This window comes from Salvelinus alpinus, chromosome 35, assembly GCF_045679555.1.
Source record: "Salvelinus alpinus chromosome 35, SLU_Salpinus.1, whole genome shotgun sequence".
Lineage (NCBI taxonomy): Eukaryota > Metazoa > Chordata > Actinopteri > Salmoniformes > Salmonidae > Salvelinus > Salvelinus alpinus.
Genome location: NC_092120.1, coordinates 4,711,288 through 4,733,055, shown reverse-complemented (window position 1 = coordinate 4,733,055; position 21,768 = coordinate 4,711,288). Strand labels below are relative to the sequence as shown.

Below are 21,768 nucleotides of genomic sequence, written 5' to 3'. Positions count from 1 at the left end.
CGACTGCAACCGTAGAGGTGGTATACTAGAGGGGTGGTCCCTAAGAGCAAAGAAAGTTTTAACGACCCAATGACCAGCCACTCCATCCAACACCACTGAATAGCCACTCTATAGCCATCACTCTGTTTTCCTCTATATAGCTGTCAGCAAGGATCCCTTCGAGAATTCCTATGGTTGCATTTTATGACAGAACAAAACAATATATATTTAAAAAAAACAACACAACAAAAACCATCATTGAAATGTACACCGCATGACTCTTCTGAGGAAAAGGTCATTTACTTTGTGTCAAATGGGTGTAATTCTGTTATGGGAGAGGTTTTGACCCATATCTGCCTGACATTTTTTTGTAATTGTGTTAGTTGAAAGGTCGGCCTAAACCCCAGTGTAGCAAAATGTTTACAGAGGAGTGGCTGATTGCCTTGTTGTAATCAAAAAGGGGTTGTTTTATTTCATTATATTTTTGGCAGAACGATTTGGCATTTGAAAAAAAGGCATTTCTTATTTGCTAGTCTATTTATTTGTGTGTTGTGAGTGTGTCTCCTTGTGTGTGTGCACATACGTCCAAGCGTGCGTCCATCCGTGCGTGTGTGTGCAGTGTGTGTGTGTGTGTGTGTGTTTGCTTAGGCTGAGAGACATTTAAGTGTACTTGAGACTGAGTCAAGTTGAGTGGAAGTGATTGGCTCTAGAGTCCCAGGACCCCTTCAGTAATCTGTTTCAATTTGATGTGTGTGAGTGAAAACACACACCAGCCGCACCATTCCCATCATACGCTCCACTACCACACTGCAGATTGTTTAGAAAGGCCCGCTAACTGTCGTTCTACTAAATGCCATGATAATTCAGCTTTGGCTGCATCGGGATAATAGGTACTGCTGTGATGATGTAGCTTGCGAAATGCCATTTTCATAAACGCTGTGATCATTTGGATTTTCCAAGTGATTTTAATCACTTTGGTTGTACTTTTTGCTTCTCTGTTACTGTGCATTGAATTCTGTTGGTCTGGAGAGGTTTTATTTGGTTTTCTCTCAAGTGCTGTATGTTTCATAGTAGGGTCAAAGTACTGTAGTTACTGTAGTTAAAAGGATATCTTCCTAAAATGGGATGTTTTTACAGTGAACAGGAACAATTTTAAAATAGAAATAGACAAAAAAGAACGTGTAGCCTACTTCCACATTTATTAGTTTTTGTAAACTTTTAAGATTGTTTTATTGAACCTGTCACGTCAGTGTTGTTGGTGACATGCAATGTTAATTAAAGTCCACCAGCTGTTTGGAACTCCGACAAGATGTTATTGTGCCGACTACGCCATGCATAGCAACAGACGACCAGATGTTCCAGGGAACTAACTTTAATGAGTCCACATTGTGTTCTTACAACATGGCCACCCATTTTCAAACACATAGCAGCTACAGAAGAAAGCATCAGTTAGTAATGACAGTTGCAATGACAGTTACAATGACAGTTACAATGACAGTTACAATGACAGTTGTAATGACAGTTGTAATGACAGTTGCAATGACAGTTACAATGACAGTTGCAATGACAGTTACAATGACAGTTGTAATGACAGTTGCAACGACAGTTACAATGACAGTTGCAACGACAGTTACAATGAAAGTTACAATGACAGTTGTAATGACAGTTGCAATGACAGTTGCAATGACAGTTGCAATGACAGTTGCAATGACAGTTGTAATGACAGTTGTAATGACAGTTATAATGACAGTTATAAGCTCAATACATAGGGTAAAGTGGTCCACACTTTATGAGCAGAGAGGAGACGCATGGATGTGTGTATTTCCCACAAAGTGGAATTCTTTACTTCCATCCTTCCACATTCCTGAACGACTATTAAAACCTTTGACCGGAAACACGTTTTAATCTTTTTTCAATTTGTTCAACACGTTTAATGGAACATAAATAAGGCTGGCGATGCAGAGAGGGCTACATTAACCTTGACCCGCAGATTGTTGGGGAGACGCGTGACTCACACAGCCATTACTCCACTCACTCCTCCCAGCCTCCCGCTTCCCATCATGCAACACTCACTGTGCCTTAGATAGACCTCCAGGAGAATCACACAATAGGCTAAAGTGGCTTCTGAAAACAGGCGAGGAGAGGATGTAATTTTAGACAATTGAGAAAGGTATTTCAACATTAGAGCAAAGGGAAGGAGACAAGGACAGGAAACGAGACCATTAGACTATTGAGATACACGCTATATGTAGTTCAACATTGGTGCAGACAAAGGAAAAGAGACAAGGTCAGGAAACAAGACTATTGAGATCCACCCACCCTGCTACATCTCTACCTCTGATGGATGATCTGCAATGGAAACTCACCCTATGAGCGGTTCTTCGAGGAAGTTTGGAGCGGAATACTTGAGGAGAGGGTTGCTGCTGGTGCGTCTTCACCTCACTTCACAGGATATTTATCACAGGGCTGTTCTGTTTTACGCTCAGGAGACTCCCAGACGGCCCCTAATAAACGCTTTGAGTGGATGAAATATTCATGCAGAGTTAAATATGGATCCTGGAGCAGGCGGTCACAAGGCATTAAACACAGTCAATACAGATCACCACTTCCCTCTCTCCATATTTCTCTCTCCGGATTGCTGTGGTCTCAGGCAGAGTGTTGGGGTGGTGAAGAGGGGTGAATCTGCCAGGTAGAAATAGCACGGGAGACAACAGAGGAGATAGACAGGGGGTGAGGGTGGAGAGAGATCGCGAGGGGGGAGAGGAAGAGAGATTGAGAGAGAAAGAGGAAGAGAGAGAGTGATGGAGAGTGAGCGGGGGAGAGAGAGGTGGAAAGTGTGTGAGAAAGAGGGAGAGGACGAGAAAGAGGTACTCTGACATGTTGTTTATGATGTGCGAATGCAGCAGTCGGAGATGTCAGGGTGGTTTTACCAATGTTAACTAACTAACTGCTCCTGCAGTGGAAAGCTCTTGCAAAACTAAACACCCCAGCCAGATCGGACCACATTCAAACATCACACACATACACACACACACGCACGCACACACACACACACACACACACACACACACACACACACACACACACACACACACACACACACACACACACACACACACACACACACACACACACACACACACACACACACACACACACACACACACACATACCCCACGTTCACTTTTGTCTGAATTCCAAATTCCAATTCGACAGAATTGTAGATCGGGATCATAACTCTTTAATTGATTTAACCTCTCTAGGGTATGTGGGACGGTAGCGTCCCACCTCGTCAACAGCCAGTGAAACTGCAGGGCGCCAAATTCAAAACAACAGAAATCCCATAATTTAAATTGCACAAACATACAAGTATTTTACACCATTTTAAAGCTACACTTGTTGTAAATCCAGCCAAAGTGTCCGATTTCAAAAAGGTTTTACGACGAAAGCACACCAAACGATTATGTTAGGTATGAGCCAAGTCACAGAAAAAGACAGCCATTTTTCCAGCAAAAGAGAGCAGTAACAAAAAGCAGAAATAGAGATAAGATTAATCACTAACCTTTGATAATCTTCATCAGATGACACTCATAGGACTTCATGTTACACAATACATGTCTTTTTTGTTCAGTAAAGTTCATATTTATATCCAAAAATCTGAGGTTAGGCAAGATGCTAATGTATCACTTGGCAAAAAGCCTGAGAAAATGCAGAGCGCCAAATTAAAATTAATTACTATGAAAATTACTATAAAATCAAACTTTCATTAAATCACACATGAAAGATACCAATTTAAAGCTACACTGGTTGTGAATCCAGCCAACATGTCAGAATTCAAATAGGCTTTTCAGCGAAAGCATACGATGCTATTATCTGAGCATAGCACCATAGTAAACAAAAGAGAGAAAACATTTCAACCCTGCAGGCGCGACACAAAACGCAGAAATAAAAATATAATTCATGCCTTACCTTTGACGAGCTTCTGTTGTTGGCACTCCAATATGTCCCATAAACATCACAAATGGTCCTTTTGTTCGATTAATTCCGTCGATATATATCCAAAATGTCCATTTATTTGGCGCGTTTGATCCAGAAAAACACTGGTTCCAACTTGCTCAAACGTGATGACAAAATATCTCAAAGGTTACCTGTAAACTTTGCCAAAAAATGTCAAACTACTTATGTAATACAACTTTAGGTATTTTTTAACGTTAATAATCGATAAAATTGAAGATGGGATGATATGTGTTCAATACAGGATTAAAACGATATGTAGCATGCCTTCTGTTTGATCGACTTCAAGATGGCCGTATTTCTTCAATACACAAAGGAATAACCTCAACCTATTTCTCTAGACTGTTGACATCTAGTGGAAGCCATAGGAACTGCAAGCAATTCGCTTAGAAATCTGGTTTCCCAATGAAAACACATTGAAAAGACAGTGACCTCAAAAAAATATATATCTGAATGGTTTGTCCTCGGGGTTTCGCCTGCTAAATAAGTTCTGTTATACTCACAGACATGATTCAAACAGTTTTAGAAACTTCAGAGTGTTTTCTATCCAGATCTACTAATAATATGCATATCTTATCTCCTGGGGATGAGTAACTGGCAGTTGAATTTGGGTATGCTTTTCATCCAAACGTGAAAATGCTGCCCCCTACCCTAGAGAAGTTAAGAACAACCGCTTTCCACAAGCGCCTCCATCTGCTTAACATTCACTGTGATCACCATGGGCCTTTGTGGCCGCCAACAAAGCAGCTATTTAAACTAACTGTGGCGGTCAGGTAATGAACATTTTGAAACAAGCTGATGTGCAATGAAGTCTAACTAAGGGTTTCTGTTAAAATTGAGAAGGCCAGCTGGTCTTCTTCATAGGCCTTTTGTAGTGCACTACTTTTGACCAGGACATGCACTGTAGGTGCACTAGGAATAGGAAGCCTATTCCAGTCACAGCCATAGTCTGCAGCCATACAGTAGCTACACTGTTTCCTCTCTCTGGCTCATCGTATATGTATTCTGTGGTGTTAGTTAATAATGACCCACAGTGGGCGAGGTCCTCAGCCCTCCATTGTGTCTACTGTGTCCACTTTGTCACGGGCAATGACGCATCATCAGCGTGCGAGAGGGCGCCACCGTGGGGCATCATCATCAGTGTGCGACAGAGTGTTGTAGTGATTTAATGAAGGCTTGGGAACTGGCTGCTGCTCAACACTCAACAACAAGCTGTGAGCTGAGCTGCGCTGGTGTCCCATGGTGCTGTGCGCTCAAGTAGAAACAGGAAGTAAACAAATAATGCCATGGGCCAACCAGCTGGGGACTGCCTGTATGGCTGCAGGCTGCAGAGAATAACAACTACATGGTTGTGACTGTGACTGTTACTGTGGCAGGTCTATACAGTACTGAACCAGGGAAAAGATTATTGATTGCACTTGACTGGAAACACTTGTAAGAATTCTTCAGCCATAGTGGCTCTCTGTCCTATATCTCTATGTAGGAATTTAGATGTTAGCGCAATGATATGCTAGCTGTTCCCATATACTTTCAGTCATTGAGCCAGCGAGTATCCATTTAAAAGCATGTATCGGCAAAAATATATATATCTTGTAAATCCTAGTTTTTGCCGCGGTGGAAAACATGTAGCAGCGGTGCTAAATTAATATAGGGGAAGCATTGTAGATGAATCGATAATGAGCATGAATTCAATGTATCAGTGATGAATGATAAAAGTCAGGTGGAGTATTGATAGATGTCTTTTTGGTTTCCTTTTCAAAGGGGAATTCATACTGTTGGGATCCGCTTTCTTCTAGCATCAAGGTCTGTGGTACTGGCTCTGGTAAGATACAGTGTGGCGCAAGAAAATACAGAGCTTTGAGAGAAACATAGATGGTGGAGGTAGAACAGGAAGGATACAGACAAATATTAAGAAATGAGGAAGTGGAATGAAATGTGCAATAGTGCAAAGAAGGGAGAGAAAGAAAGAGGGAGAGGAGGAGGAGGAGGAGGGGAGAGGAGGAGGAGGAGGGAGGAGGAGGAGGGGGGATGAGGGGGGAGGGAGGAGGGAAGAGATGTGAGACAAGTTGACAGATGGATGGATTTCATTAAAATTGGAATGACATTAGACATCTATTCATAGAGCTTCCTTATCTACTACTAATTAAAACCAAGGGAGTCAAATGAATACAGAGTAAAACCAGAGATACATATTTGTAGTTTATCTTGGAAAATGGGGAGCCTGCACTGTTTGCAACAGAAATGGAATTAACATGACATTTTCAGGGCGGCAGGTAGCCTAGTGGTTAGAGCATTGGGCCAGTAACCACAAGGCTGCTGGATTGAATCCCCGAGCTGACATGGTAAAAATCTGTTGTTCTGCCCCTGAGCAAGGCAGCTAACCTGTTGTTCCCTGGGTGCCGTGGATGTCGATTAAGGCAGCCCCCTGCACCTCTCTGATTCAGAGGGGTTAAATGCAGAAGACACATTTCAGTTGAAGGCATTCAGTTGTACAACTACTAGGTATCCCCCTTTCCCTATTCAAAATGGTATACGTATTGTACATTGATACATTCCCTCTCACACACTGTCTTTTTTGTCTCTGTGTTTCCTCTCAAGGTCTTATTCGGTTACAGGAGCTCATAAAGGCTCCATCTCGCTACAACATCCGCTTGAAGATCCGCCAGTTGCCAGCGGACACCAAGGACGCAAAGCCTCTCCTCAAGGAGATGAAGAGAGGGAAGGAGTTCCACGTCATTTTCGACTGTGGACACGAAATGGCTGCCGGCATCCTAAAACAGGTGTGTATGAGGAGGGGAAGTGATGTGTGTCTGTGTTTGTGTGTGCATGAGTGAGAAGTCACAATCCCCAGTCAATTCAGACAAGTTTTGTCAAACTGGGTGCAAAGTATGTTTTTTGTACATTTCCTTGAAAGAAGGAACGTCCTCTAAGGTCCTTTCAGTCATGCAGGATATCAGCTAAACATGAAACAGAAAGAGAGGATGCTTTGTACTGACTCAATTAAAAACATTCATATTCCTCCTCCTGCTTCCAGGATGTATCAAATATTAAAGATAACATGACTCACCCTGGCACTCACTCTTTCTCCCTCACTCTCTCCCGCGTGCCTTTTTTAATCAGTGTGGTAGCTGGTGATTGGTTATGAAGGTCAAGGACACCTATCATTAGCTAGTGGCATGTGAGCTACTCCCTGGTAATGGGGGGTAATGAAGGACTTTTCCCTGATATCCTCATTACAAGACACACGCCTGACTCAGTGAGGGAAGGATTCTTGTCCTCATTTCACTCTGAGACGACAGTCATGGTACTCTTTAGAGACGCAGATCAATCTTCTACCGTACAAGAAACAACTGGAGGTGGTTTAACTGTCGTTCATAGTGCCATTGTGGAACTGTCTGCATGCTTAATATCCAGCTTCAAATTCTTCATGTTAACCTCTGTAGGCCTTCCTCTGGAGTTCATATGCAGGTGGCCAAATAATTATGATATGCAGGTGCTAAAAGATCATTTTTCTTCTGATCCCTAAACGACGCGTTTCTAATTACTGCAGATTTCCCCAATCCCTCTGCGGTGTCCACGGATATAGTGCAGTGTATAATAGGATTGAAGATATCTGATTGGCTAAGAAACACAGAATTCCATCAGGTCCACCCAATGAAGAGGAACATTTGAATGTTGTCATCTGATTGGAAAAGGAAATACAATCATTTACATTCTGCACCCTTATTGGCTATGAAACCTCATGGCCAGGAGTAATGCTAGCTGCATTATTGGTGAGTAGATTAGAGGATGTTCAACCCACCAGGATACTTACCGTACCCACCTGACACCGGCAGCAATTACTGGCCTGACCCTTTCCCATTTAATCACTCTCCATTTCCCTGTACAATCATCATCTGTGATTCCTAATGGTTTAGCGAAGCTGTCAGGGAACTGCAGCACAACTCACCTGTCCCAGCTGCCTAAGAGACCAAGCCACATTTATAGTGCTTAAATAGGGTGGGCACTCAGCCAAAGGCCCTAACAGACACACACAGAGTAGACTGACAATATAAAGCTGCCGTAACAGCGGCTTCTTCTTCAAATGGCCTTGTGAGATGTTCACCTACAAGACATAATATCCCTACAACAGGTGATATAGCGACATAGAGGTGAGGAGTCTGTAATTATTTTAGCAAAACATGGCTGCCACTGATCAGACCAAGGTAATGACCACAGTCATCTGTCTGTCTGCAGTGATATCATCTACATTCAGACAGAGTGAGGGAGAAAGAGAGACAGAGAGAGAGACAGAGAGAGGGAAAGAGAGAGGGAAAGAGAGAGACAGAGAGCGAGACAAATAGAGAGAGAGAGAGAGCGAGACAAAGAGAGAGAGAGCAAGAGAGAGAGAGAGACAGATAGAGTGAGGGAAAGAGGGAGACAGAGAGAGAGACAGAGAGCGAGAGACAGAGAGCGAAAGACAGAGAGAGAGAGAGTGAGAGAGATAGAGAGAGAGAGATGAGAGAGAGGGAGAGAGAGGGAGAGAGAGACAGATAGAGGGAGGAAAGAGAGAGACAGAGAGAGAGACAGATAGAGAGGGAGAGAGAGAGAGAGAGAGAGAGAGAGAGAGAGAGAGAGAGACAGAGAGAGAAAGACAGAGAGAGAGACAGAGAGAGAAAGAGAGAGAGACAGAGAGGGAGAGAGAGACAGATAGAGGGAGGGAAAGAGAGAGACAGAGAGAGAGACAGATAGAGAGGGAGAGAGAGGGAGAGAGGGAGAGCGAGAGAGACAGAGAGAAAGACATAGAGAGAGAGAGAGACAGAGAGAGAGACAGATAGAGAGAGAGAGAGAGAGAGAGAGAGAGAGAGAGAGAGAGAGAGAGAGAAAGAGAGAGAGAGAGAGACAGAGAGACAGAGAGAGAAAGACAGAGAGACAGAGAGAGAGAGAGAGAGAGAGAGAGAGAGAGAGAGAGAGAGAGAGAGAGAGAGAGAGAGAGAGAGAGAGAGAGAGAGAGAGAGAGAGAGAGAGAGAGAGAGAGAGAGAGAGCTCCAACTAGGCAAAATTGTGAGTGAGCCCACTCCCTTGGCTGAGAAGCAACCCCACACATGAATGGTCTCAGGCGCTCACCTTGTCTTCTCCGGACAAGCGTTTTTCCGGATACCCCAAACAATCGGAAAGGGAATTCATCAGAGAAAATGACTTTACCCCAGTCCTCAGCAGTCCAATCCCTGTACCTTTTGCAGAATATCAGTCTGTCCCTGATGTTTTTCCTGGAGAGAAGTGGCTTCTTTGCTGCCCTTCTTGACACCAGGCCATACTCCAAAAGTCTTCGCCTCACTGTGCGTGCAGATGCACACACACCTTCCTGCTGCCATTCCTGAGCAAGCTGGTGTACTGGTGGTGCCCCGATCCCGCAGCTGAATCAACTTTAGGAGACGGTCCTGGCGCTTGCTGGATTTTCTTGGGCGCCCTGAAGCCTTCTTCACAACAATTGAACTGCTCTCCGTGAAGTTCTTGATGATCCGATAAATGGTTGATTTAGATGCAATCTTACTGGCAGCAATATCCTTGCCTGTGAAGCCCTATTTGTGCAAGGCAATGATGACGGCACGTGTTTCCTTGCAGGTAACCATGGTTGACAGAGGAAGAACACTGATTCCATGCACCACCCTCCTTTTGAAGCTTCCAGTCTGTTATTCAAACTCAATCAGCATGACAGAGTGATCTCCAACCTTGTTCTCGTCAACACTCACACCCGTGTTAACGAGAGAATCACTGACATGATATCAGCTGGTCCTTTCGTGGCAGGGCTGAAATGCAGTGGAAAAGTTTTTGGGGGGATTCAGTTCATTTGCATGGCAAAGAGGGACTTTACAATTAATTGCAATTCATCTGATCACTCTTCATAACATTCATGCAAATTGCCATCATACAAACTGAGGCAGCAGACTTTGTGAAAATTAATATTTGTGTCATTCTCAAAACTTTTGGCCACGACTGTATATTCACATAGGCAGAGAATAAAGTAGAGTCATCCTCCTCACTCACAGCATAACCTCTCTGTCCCTGATGAGAGTGTATCCTGGCCTTTAGGTCTGCTTAATTGCCATCATTAGTAAGTAATGTGAGCCCTCACTGTTGAAAGGCAAATGGATAGATGGATGGATGGATGGATGGATGGATGGAGGGGAGGGGAGGGAGATATGCAGGGATGGAGGGATGGATGGAGGAAGAGATGGTTACACCAGGCTTAGAGGAGAGTGGATGTGAGGTTTATATATTTTATACGCAGAAACACACATGACTCTGTAACATACACACGCAGGCACACGTGCACATACACACACCACACACACACACACACACACACACACACTCACACACACAGTGTATACTGTAGATTCATACATTCAGCATTCACACATGTTCTCTCTCTCTCTCCTCTCTCTCTCTCTCTCTCTCTCTCTCTCTCTCTCTCTCTCTCCCCCTCTCTCTCTCGCTCTCTCCCCCCTCTCTCTCCCCCCTCTCTCTCGCTCTCTCTCCCCCCTCTCTTTCTCCCCCCTCTCCCCCCCCCCCTCTCTCTCTCTCCAGGCTCTTGCTATGGGGATGATGACAGAGTACTATCACTACATCTTCACCACACTGGTAAGTAAAGTACAGCCATATGTTCCACTGCCTGCCGAGATGCTTTCCCATCATTTTGCTTGTCTAACTTTTGTATCCATCTGGAAACTTCTGACACAGTGAAGGTGTGAGCTAAACAGAGGCAGTCTTCAATCTTCAAAGTCCTGAAGTGTGAAATGTTCATGCATCAAAAGTAAAGCAACAATCTCTTTTATGTCTTAGGTGTGAGAAAGAAAGTGATATCAGAATGACCTAGCTCATGTGCTGTGATGATTGAGGGCAACAAGAACATTGAATGTGAAAGTGAATGACAGGCTCCATATTCTTCCCTGGAGGAGAACAGGGAAATGTGGCAGGGAGGAGAGTGTCAACTTTCATTCCTCTCTTGAAAGAGAGAGAGACAGAGAGAGAGAGATAGAGGGGGAGACAGAGAGAGATAGAGGGGGGGGGGGGGGGGGGGTCGTTCTGACACCCCATGGTTGTGTAACTGACATGGCCCTTGGCCTACTTCAGAGGGCTGCTCTATTTCTCTCTTTCTGCAGAGATTAGCACACACACACACACACACACACACACACACACACACACACACACACACACACACACACACACACACACACACACACACACACACACACATACCCCACGTTCACTTTTGAACACACACACACACTACATTATCCCTGACTCCCTCTCTCTCTCTTATACTCACTCCCTGTCCGGTTGTCAGGTCAGAAACATTATTCAAGTCCTACTCCTATTAAAGTCATATCTCATTCATCTAACAGTAGCTAGAGTTAAGTTCAAAACACTCCCCCAGCCAGAATATTAAAATCCTTTGAACTAAAACCTTCCGTTTTCTTCGCTGCCAGAGCTTTTCATCAAGAAAAAAATACATCCTTCCATTTAAATGTTTGAAATGAAAGATCTAAATGTCCACATTCTCTTTATAGAAGCCATTCAGTGTCACAATGAACGCAATTAAGTGTGGCGAAGCCATTTGCAGGATGTATGAAATGAGAAGAATGAACATGAGCGAAGATGAGGAGTTTGGGAGGGACTGAGGAGAGGGAACAGATAGGAGGACGTTCTAACATGTTCCAATGTTGAGTTTGGCAGAGAGGGGACGCAGTGCTGAGAGCTTAATTCTCCCACCAGAGTGAACAACCCATCCACATCGATGAACACATATGGCAGCCATTTTCTGCCAGATTTGACTTTATACTCCAGTGTTAGCTCCAGCAGAGGACAGCACTCAGACACCACACATTAACTCACATTGCTACCATGTCCTTGCTTATTCACAATCAGCATTCCTATTTAATTGTTAGTCTATACTTAATCCTTTTTGCTCTTAGTGGAGAAAATGGCTTTGTTTATATCACAGTTATAACCCCTCTTTAGCGTATTATATATAGGCCTATGTATGTTATTTTCCTACTTGCCTGACTCTTAACTCTTCCCTGTCAGGACCTGTTTGCCCTGGACGTGGAGGCCTACCGTTACAGTGGGGTGAACATGACTGGCTTTAGGATCCTGAATACGGAGAACAGCCAAGTGGCCTCCATCATAGAGAAGTGGTCCATGGAACGCCTGCAGGCCCCGCCCAAACCTGACTCTGGCCTACTGGACGGCTTCATGACGGTGAGTCATCACTAGAGCTACTGTATGGGGCCAATCGGAAATAGCGCCCTATTTACTAACTCCTATTCCCTATAACCCTTAGTCCATTTCGGACGCAGCATCTACTATGATTGGGCTATATGTCTATAACCCTTTGTTGCTCTAATCTTCTGAAAAGTTCTGAATATTATCATTATGGAATAGGGACTTATGCTGGAAGTGTTACTGCTGTCTGGCAGAGAAATCCATTCCACCGGTAGATTTTTTCCTAGATATTTTAGATATCACATTAGACCTTTGATGGAGTAAGGCAGGAATGTTGTTAGGACATAGATTATGCTTTCTCTGTGTGTGATTGTTGCCAATGTATTAGCCGTTAGTGAAACAGCCATGCTGTGAGCATCGTCTTCCTGTGAGCATCCAGCCTGTCTCAGAGGACTGAAACACACAACCTCCTGGGTCCCTGGGCTCTGAGCCCTGTGTGATAACATGCCTCCTATTGAATGGATCCAACCCCTCTCTGATAACAGCACACAGCCAGTAATGACTGTTCTACAGCAGTCCTGCTACACCGCTACTCTCTCTTATCTGGGAGCACTGCCAAAATATGAACTCACCAGAGACAAGGAGAGAGGGAGGACAGGGAGGGCGAGAGAGTGAGAGTGAGAGAGATGGAGAGAAAGGGAGAGAGATGACTGGAATTAGGGTTCCAGATTCATTCCAGAACAACTGTTAAGGTGCTAAAAGTGACATATGGCTGGACTGACTGGTCATATTCCATTTGGAGGGAAGCGGATGCTGGCTGGGTGTTGATAGCTGTGGATTGCCACTGAGGATAGAGAGCTTCCTTTAAGGTTCAAGGAACCTTGCTGAAGAGTTAGTTCCAGGGTTGACCTGTATCTTAGACCGGTTTGCCTCTTTGTAAGAGTCTTTTGTTGGATTAGTGGGTCAGTTGGTGGTGCTTCTCTCTGGAGGCCTCCAATAGACTGGGGGCAGTTGATGTATTTCTCTGACACATAGTCAATTGAAACCTAAGGAATCAACTGACTTGGTGCTTTGCCCTCCACACGCATGTACATAAATTAGCTCTCTCAGATCAATAGGTCTCCACTCCACTATTTGTAGTGGCAAGGACAACTGCAAAGCCCTCTAACAGCTGTTTGTGTTCCCATCTGTTCCTTATGTAGTCTATAAGGCTGAATGAGTATTACTTCATAAGACTGTTGTTTTTGGATCAGAGGCATCAGAAGATTTATTCCAGGGGAGGACAGTGCTGTGACCCCACTCATTAGGGAATTAATGGCATAGTTGGAAGGCGGGGATTGATTCATTAGACAAATGGCAATCAGTCAGCAGCTAATGCATATTGACATGGCGAAAGGTTCCGTAAACGTTTGATTAACGGCTTCATTTCTGAGCTGTATTTACAGTCTTGTATGCTTAAGTACTGAACCGCTGATGTAACTTATAGACTGGCGATCATGACAGATTACACCCAGAGCAATACAAAGACTCAGCTATTTTTATACAGCTCTTTTTTTGGGCCCACCGCTTTCAAAGAGTATTGTTTGAAACCCTATGGAAATGTTGTGTATTTCTTTGTGTGTATTTGTGTGTTTGTGTGTGGATGGATCATTTTTTTTCTACTAATGATGTTGGAAAGAATGGAGAGTAGATGGAAAACAGGCAAAATCATATCCAGCAAAAAGAGGTGAAGAGATAGACAAATCCTGGTTCAGGCACCAGGTTTTTAAAACAACTTTAAACACTTTAGATGTGACATTTCTGTGTGATTTAATCCCGGTTCCTCTCCTACTGTTTGATCTGCAGAACAGAGCGCTCTGAGAGATTAGAGAGAGGTGGTCCTCTCCCACCTAGCTTGGCTACAGCCTTGTTATTTCGGCTTAAATTGATCTCAGTGCCTGCCTTATTTGGCTGTGACTCACGAAAGATTCCTGTCGCCTGTAAAACCTCAGAAACAAACCCCAGGGCCAAAGAAGATAATGATTAAACCGGCGAATTTTCATTTTCACCCCAGGATGTTTTTGTCTCCTCTTTTTTTCTGGATTTGTTTGTGTGCTGCAATGCTGAATAATAAATCAAATCAAATTAAATGTTATTTGTCACATACACATGGTTAGCAGATGTTAATGCGAGTGTAGCGAAATGCTTGTGCTTCTAGTTCCGACAATGCAGTAATAACCAACAAGTAATCTAACCTAACAATTCCACAACTACTACCTTATACACACAAGTGTAAAGGGATAAAGAATATGTACATAAAGATATATGAATGAGTGATGGTACAGAATGGCATAGGCAAGATGCAGTAGATGGTATAGAGTACAGTCTATACATATGAGATGAGTAATGTAGGGTATGTAAACATAAAGTGGCATAGTTTAAAGTGGCTAGTGATACATGTATTACATAAAGATGGCAAGATGCAGTAGATGATATAGAGTACAGTATATACATATACATATGAGATGAGTAATGTAGGGTATGTAAACATTATATTAAGTGGCATTGTTTAAAGTGGCTAGTGATACATTTTTACATAATTTCCATCAATTCCCATTATTATAGTGGCTGGAGTTGAGTCAGTATGTTGGCAGCGGCCACTAAATGTTAGTGGTGGCTGTTTAACAGTCTGATGGCCTTGAGATAGAAGCTGTTTTTCAGTCTCTCGGTCCCTGCTTTGATGCACCTGTACTGACCTCGCCTTCTGGATGATAGTGGGGTGAACAGGCAGTGGCTCGGGTGGGTTTTGTCCTTGAAGATCTTTATGGCCTTCCTGTGACATCGGGTGGTGTAGGTGTCCTGGAGGGCAGGTAGTTTGCCCCTGGTGATGCGTTGTGCAGACCTGTAGAAGTTTGTGAGTGCTTTTGGTGACAAGCCAAATTTCTTCAGCCTCCTGAGGTTGAAGAGGCGCTGCTGCGCCTTCTTCACAACGCTGTCTGTGTGGGTGGACCAATTCAGTTTGTCCGTGATGTGTACACCGAGGAACTTAAAACTTACTACCCTCTCCACTACTGTCCCGTCGATGTGGATAGGGGGGTGCTCCCTCTGCTGTTTCCTGAAGTCCACAATAATCTCCTTTGTTTTGTTGACGTTGAGTGTGAGGTTATTTTCCTGACACCACACTCCGAGGGCCCTCACCTCCTCCCTGTAGGCCGTCTCGTCGTTGTTGGTAATCAAGCCTACCACTGTAGTGTCGTCCGCAAACTTGATGATTGAGTTGGAGGCGTGCATGGCCACGCAGTCGTGGGTGAACAGGGAGTACAGGAGAGGGCTCAGAACGCACCCTTGTGGGGCCCCAGTGTTGAGGATCAGCGGGATGGAGATGTTGTTACCTACCCTCACCACCTGGGGGCGGCCCGTCAGGAAGTCCAGGACCCAGACCCAGGGTCTCGAGCTTGATGACGAGTTTGGAGGGTACTATGGTGTTAAATGCTGAGCTGTAATCGATGAACAGCATTCTCACATAGGTATTCCTCTTGTCCAGATGGGTTAGGGCAGTGTGCAGTGTGGTTACGATTGCGTCGTCTGTGGACCTATTGGGTCGGTAAGCAAATTGGAGTGGGTCTAGGGTGTCAGGTAGGGTGGAGGTGATATGGTCCTTGACTAGTCTCTCAAAGCACTTCATGATGACGGAAGTGAGTGCTACGGGGCGATATTCATTTAGTTCAGTTACCTTAGCTTTCTTGGGAACAGGAACAATGGTGGCCCTCTTGAAGCATGTGGGAACAGCAGACTGGGATAAGGATTGATTGAATATGTCCTTAAACACACCAGCCAGCTGGTCTGCGCATGCTCTGAGGACGCGGCTGGGAATGCCGTCTGGGCCTGCAGCCTTGCGAGGGTTAACACGTTTAAATGTTTTACTCACCTCGGCTGCAGTGAATTAGAGCCCGCAGGTTTTGGTAGCGGGCCGTGTCAGTGGCACTGTATTGTCCTCAAAGCGAGCAAAAAAGTTATTTAGTCTGTCTGGGAGCAAGACATCCTGTTCCGCGACGGGGCTGGTTTTCTTTTTGTAATCCGTGATTGACTGTAGACCCTCCCACATACCTCTTGTGTCTGAGCTGTTGAATTGCGACTCTACTTTGTCTCTATACTGGCACTTAGCTTGTTTGATTGCCTTGCGGAGGGAATAGCTACATTGTTTGTATTCGGTCATGTTTCCGGTCACCTTGCCCTGGTTAAAAGCAGTGGTTCGCGCTTTCAGTTTCACGCGAATGCTGCCATCAATCCACGGTTTCTGGTTTGGGAATGTTTTAATCGTTGCTGTGGGTACGACATCGTCAATGCACTTTCTAATGAACTCGCTCACCGAATCAACGTATTCGTCAATGTTGTTGTTGGACGCAATGCGGAACACATTCCAATCCACGTGATCGAAGCAGTCTTGAAGCGTGGAATCAGATTGGTCGGACCAGCGTTGAACAGACCTGAGCGCGGGAGCTTTCTGTTTGTAGGCTGGAAGCAACAAAATGGAGTCGTGGTCAGCTTTTCCGAAAGGAGGGCGGGGGAGGGCCTTATATGCGTCACGGAAGTTAGTATAACAATTATCCAAGGTTTTACCAGCCCTGGTAGCACAATCGATATGCTGATAGAATTTAAGGAGTTTTGTTTTCAGATTAGCCTTGTTAAAATCCCCAGCTACGATGAATGCAGCCTCAGGGTGTGTGGTTTCCAGAAAGCTTCATTCTGCACCTCATTTCTTTATGCTACAATTCATCTTCCTTTGGAGAAGGAAGTCCTGCCCTGTCACGGCTTAACACGCATAATGAAAATGACCTAACAAGTCCTACGGGCTCATTAGCATAATTTGTCCTGCTTGCTAATTGCTTTAGCTTCTGTCTGTTTCACTCTGAGGCAGCTAGGCTACTCTCAAGGAGATTCCAAAAACTCACAGGCATGACCATACATCCTACAATGTATTTCCCTGTCTTGAGTTGGAGAGGGGAGGCATTACCTTTTAACCAGCTCTCTCTTTGGGTCAGGGCAGATACCTAACCCCACGATTTGAATGTAGTTGGCCGCTGTTTTGTTTATGTCAGGAATTTGAGGATAAAATGGTGTTCATGTAATGGAAACCTAGCGACCACACCATCTGTAATCATACCAATACTTTTCCCATGAAGAACGATAGACATAGATCCAGGGCAAATTCAAATGGACACATCTGTGCTACTGGGTGGGATGCCATTTTGTGATTTGACATCTAGGCTATCATTACATGTCCGGCTTTAGCGGAAATGGGAAAATACTTCTCAATAACAGCAGTCAAACACATGTGGAATCACATTACTCAACCATCACTCAAACAGCCATACACATACATCATATAGCAGACTGAAAGACTGGCAGAAACTCTTCCAGATGTGAAGAATGAAACAGACATAGAGAGAGTATCGAGACAGAGAGAAAGAGACCGGTTGAATGGAGAAGGAGAAAGATTGAGAAAACGGAGGAGAGAGAGAGAGAGAGAGAGAGAGAATAGTGAGGAGAGATTGAGAGATTCATTATTCTTTTCTCTCTTAGCCGTCCCCTCGGCTCAGCGCCTTCTCCTGATCAACCTGTCCATCACGCCGTCACCATGGCGATCTCCCTGAGTGGCAGCAAGGGGCGGAGAACCTGGCTGCTGCCTGCCGGAGAGAGGGGAGCTGACTCTGGCCAGGTAGCAGGCTGCTGGACAAGCCCTGAACAGACCTGACCAGCAGGGTCAACCCCCATTGTCTTCCGACAGATGGCGTCATTCTAACGTGACATGTGTTGCCATCCGCTCTATCTGCAAACGTAATATGTGTAAATATTTGTATGAACATAACAAGATTCAACAACTGAGGCATAAACTGAACAAGTTCCACAGACATGTGACTAACAGAAATTGAATAATGTGTCCATGAACAAAGGGGTCAAAATCAAAAGTAACAGTCAGTATCTGGTGTGGCCACCAGCTGCATTAAGTACTGCAGTGCATTGCCTCCTCATGGACTGCACCAGATTTGCAAATTCTTGCTGTGAGATGTTACCCCACTCTTCCACCAAGGCACCTGCAAGGTTCCGGACATTTCTGGGGGGAATGGCCCTAGCCCTCACCCTCCTATCCAACAGGTCCCTGACGTGCTCAATGGGATTTAGATCCGGGCTCTTCGCTGGCCATGGCAGAACACTGACATCACTCACAGAATGAGCAGTATGGCTGGTACCATTGTCATGCTGGAGGGTCATGTCAGGATGAGCCTGCAGGAAGGGTACCACATGAGGGAGGAGGATGTCTTCCCTGTAACACACAGCGTTGAGATTGCCTGCAATGACAACAAGCTCAGTCCGGTGATGCTGTGACACACGGCCCCAGACCATGACAGACCCTCCACCTCCAAATCGATCCCGCACCAGAGTACAGGCCTCTGTGTAACGCTCATTCCTTCGACGATAAACGCAAATCTGACCATCACCCCTGGTGAGATAAAACTGTGACTCGTCAGTGAAGAGCACTTTTTGCCAGTCCTGACTGGTCCAGCGACGGTGGGTTTGTGCCCATAGGTGACGTTGTTGCCGTTGATGTCTGGTGAAGACCTTCCTTACAACAGTCCTACAAGTCCTCAGTCCAGCCTCTCTCAGCCTATTGCGGACAGTCTGATCACTGATGGAAGGATTGTGTGTTCCTGGTGTAACTCATGCAGTTGTTGTTGCCATTCTGTACCTGTCGCGCAGGTGTGATGTTCGGATGTACCGATCCTGTTCAGGTGTTGTTACACGTGGTCTGCCACTGCGAGGACGATCAGCTGTCCGACCTGTCTTCCGGTAGCGCTGTCTTAGGCGTCTCACAGTACGGACATTACAATTTATTGCCCTGGCCACATCTGCAGTCCTCATGCCTCCTTGCAGCATGCCTAAGGCACGTTCACGCAGATGAGCAGGGACCCTGGGCATCTTTCTTTTGGTGTTTTTCAGAGTCAGTAGAAAGGCCTCTTTAGTGTCCTAAGTTTTCATAACTGTGACCTTAATTGCCTACCGTCTGTAAGCTGTTAGTGTCTTAATGACCATTCCACAGGTGCAGGTTCATTAATTGTTTTTGGTTCATTGAACAAGCATGGGAAACAGTTTAAAACCCTTTACAATGAAGATCTGTGAAGTTATTTGGATTTTTACGAATGATTTTTGAAAGACAGGGTCCTGAAAAAGGGAAGGAAATAAATTTGCTGAGTTTATATGGGAGGGAGCGATATTTCTTTACCAGATATTGACATCCTCTTCAGTCTTGGTTTTGTGATGAACCCCATTTGAACCCAATTTCTGCACCCCACAGATGAAGCTCCTCTATCTAAGCTGTGGCCGTCTGCCTCTCTCTGTATTTCAGGCCAGCTCACTCTTTTTGTGGCTAAGGGTCTTGGATTTGGGATTTGGCGCTGCATCTGTCCACATGCGGGGAGAGGAATTTGAAAGTGGAGTATGCGTGGGCATTATTCGGGGAGCTGGTTGGCATGTGTGGTAGCTGGCAGAGACAGACAGTCTCCCAAGGCCAGAGGCTCTACTGCCACTGAGATGACCCAAAGCTAGACCATTCTCATCCTTTATCCCATTCAATACCTCTGCAAAGCACACACTGTGTGGGTGGTTTTAGGTCTTCCTATTGGATTACCATTTGACAAGATTTTACTATATTATACCACAACATTTATTGAAACATCTTGAATCTAATTGGTTATAAATCCTATTCTTTAGTCCAATCAGTGTAAGCAGACTTTAGCCCAGTTAAAACTTAGAGCTATAAATACAGAGTATGTGTCCATTTTGTGTTCTGGATGAGCTGCTGTCGTTTGTTGTTGGCGCTGTAGTGGCTGTGTGTAGCATGCTGATGGTATGTGTGTGTGTGTGTGCAGGTGTGTGTATGTGTAGTGGGTGTGTGTTTGTTTGGAAGCGTAGCCGGTGTCACATGCAGTGTGCACAGACACAGGGCTGCATTAATAACTATGTGCCCCACGATATCGCCGCCAGGTTCCAGCATAGACAGGTGACCCTGGAGATGGGTTACTGCGGAAACGGAGTGATAATCTAGACTTTGGAAAAAAGGCTGGCATGTCGTTATCCCCCAATACCCCATCCCCCCACTCTGACATCCCCTTCTCCTCTCCTCTATCCCCCTTCTCCTTTCCACCATCACCCTCTCCTCCATCCATCCACCCCTCTCCTCTCTTCTCCTCTATCCCCTTTCCTGTTTCCCTCTCCTCTCTGTCAGGGTCGGCAAGTAGCCTAGTGGTTAAGAGCGTTGGGCCATTAACCGTTCTGCCCTTGAGCAAGGCAGTAAACCCCCGACAGCGGATTAAGGCAGCCCCTCGCACTTCTCTGATTCAGAGGGGTTGGGTTAAATGTGGAAGACACACACAACTGACTAGGTCTCCTCTCCTCCAGGTACTGCTGCCAGCTCCACACATCATCCCACTGCTCCCCTGAGAGCTATGAGCCATGTTACTCTCTCCCATTATCAAACTTCTACTCTCAGTCTGAACCATGTGAAATATCTCCATGTTAAGGATCTGACTCTATATCTAACTCTTATAACCCCCCCCCCCCCCCCCCCTAAACACTGAGTGCTCAAAACATTAGGAACACTTTCTTAATGTTGAGTTGCACCCCCCTTTGCCCTCAGAACAGCCTCAATTCATCAGGGCATGGAATCTACAAGGTGTTGAAAGTGTTCCACAGGGATGCTGGCCCATGTTGACTCCAATGCTTCCCACAGTTGTGTCAAGTTGGCTGGATGTCCTTTGGGTGGTGGACCATTCTTGATACACATGGGAAACTGAGCAGCGTTGAAGTTCTTGACACACTCAAACCGGTGCATCTGGCACCTACTACCATACCCCGTTCAAAGGCACTTAAATCTTTTGTCCTCACCATTCACCCTCTGAATGGCACACATACACAATCCATGTCTCAATTGTCTCAAGGATTAAAAATCCTTCTTTATTAACCTGTCTCCTCCCCTTCATCTACACTGATTGAATTTGGTCAGTCTATGTCATGGAAAGAGCAGGTGTTCCTAATGTTTTGTACACTCAGTGTATGTAATGTCATTTGAACTCAGGACAGAATTCACAAATTTGAATATCTGTTTGACTGTCTGCATAACATCGGTATCCTTCATACTGATGGTATGGGTTGTAAGGTCCCATGTGTATAACAACAAAACCCGCCAGTGTTTGGGTTTTGAGAAGGTCATCAGCATTTTGTTCTCATCCTCCATCTCCTTTCCTCATCCTCCCTCTCCTTTCCTCATCCTCCCTCCCTCTCCTTTCCTCATCCTCCCTCCCTCTCCTTTCCTTATCCTCCCTCTCCTTTCCTCATCCCCCCTCTCCTTTCCTCATCCTCCCTCTCCTTTCCTCATCCTCCCTCTCTTTTCCTCATCCGCTCGCTCCTTTCCTCATCCTCCCTCTCCTTTCCTCATCCTTCACCTCCTTTCCTAATCCCCCTCTGCTATCATCATCCTCCCTCTCCTTTCCTCATCCTCCCTCTCCTTTCCTTATCCTCCCTCTCCTT

At 45.1% G+C, this 21,768-nt stretch overlaps 1 protein-coding gene across 3 annotated transcripts in view; it reads left to right on the top strand.

The window, feature by feature from the left end:
* LOC139564555 (glutamate receptor ionotropic, kainate 2) overlaps window positions 1–21,768 on the top strand; it is a 305,593-nt gene that overhangs the window by 119,458 nt on the left and 164,367 nt on the right. For all 3 annotated transcript variants that reach the window (XM_071384173.1, XM_071384174.1, XM_071384175.1), the window contains 3 exons: window positions 6,592–6,773; window positions 10,564–10,617; window positions 12,067–12,240. In XM_071384173.1, the coding sequence (XP_071240274.1) occupies window positions 6,592–6,773; window positions 10,564–10,617; window positions 12,067–12,240 (410 nt within the window). The remainder of the gene's footprint in view (window positions 1–6,591; window positions 6,774–10,563; window positions 10,618–12,066; window positions 12,241–21,768) is intronic.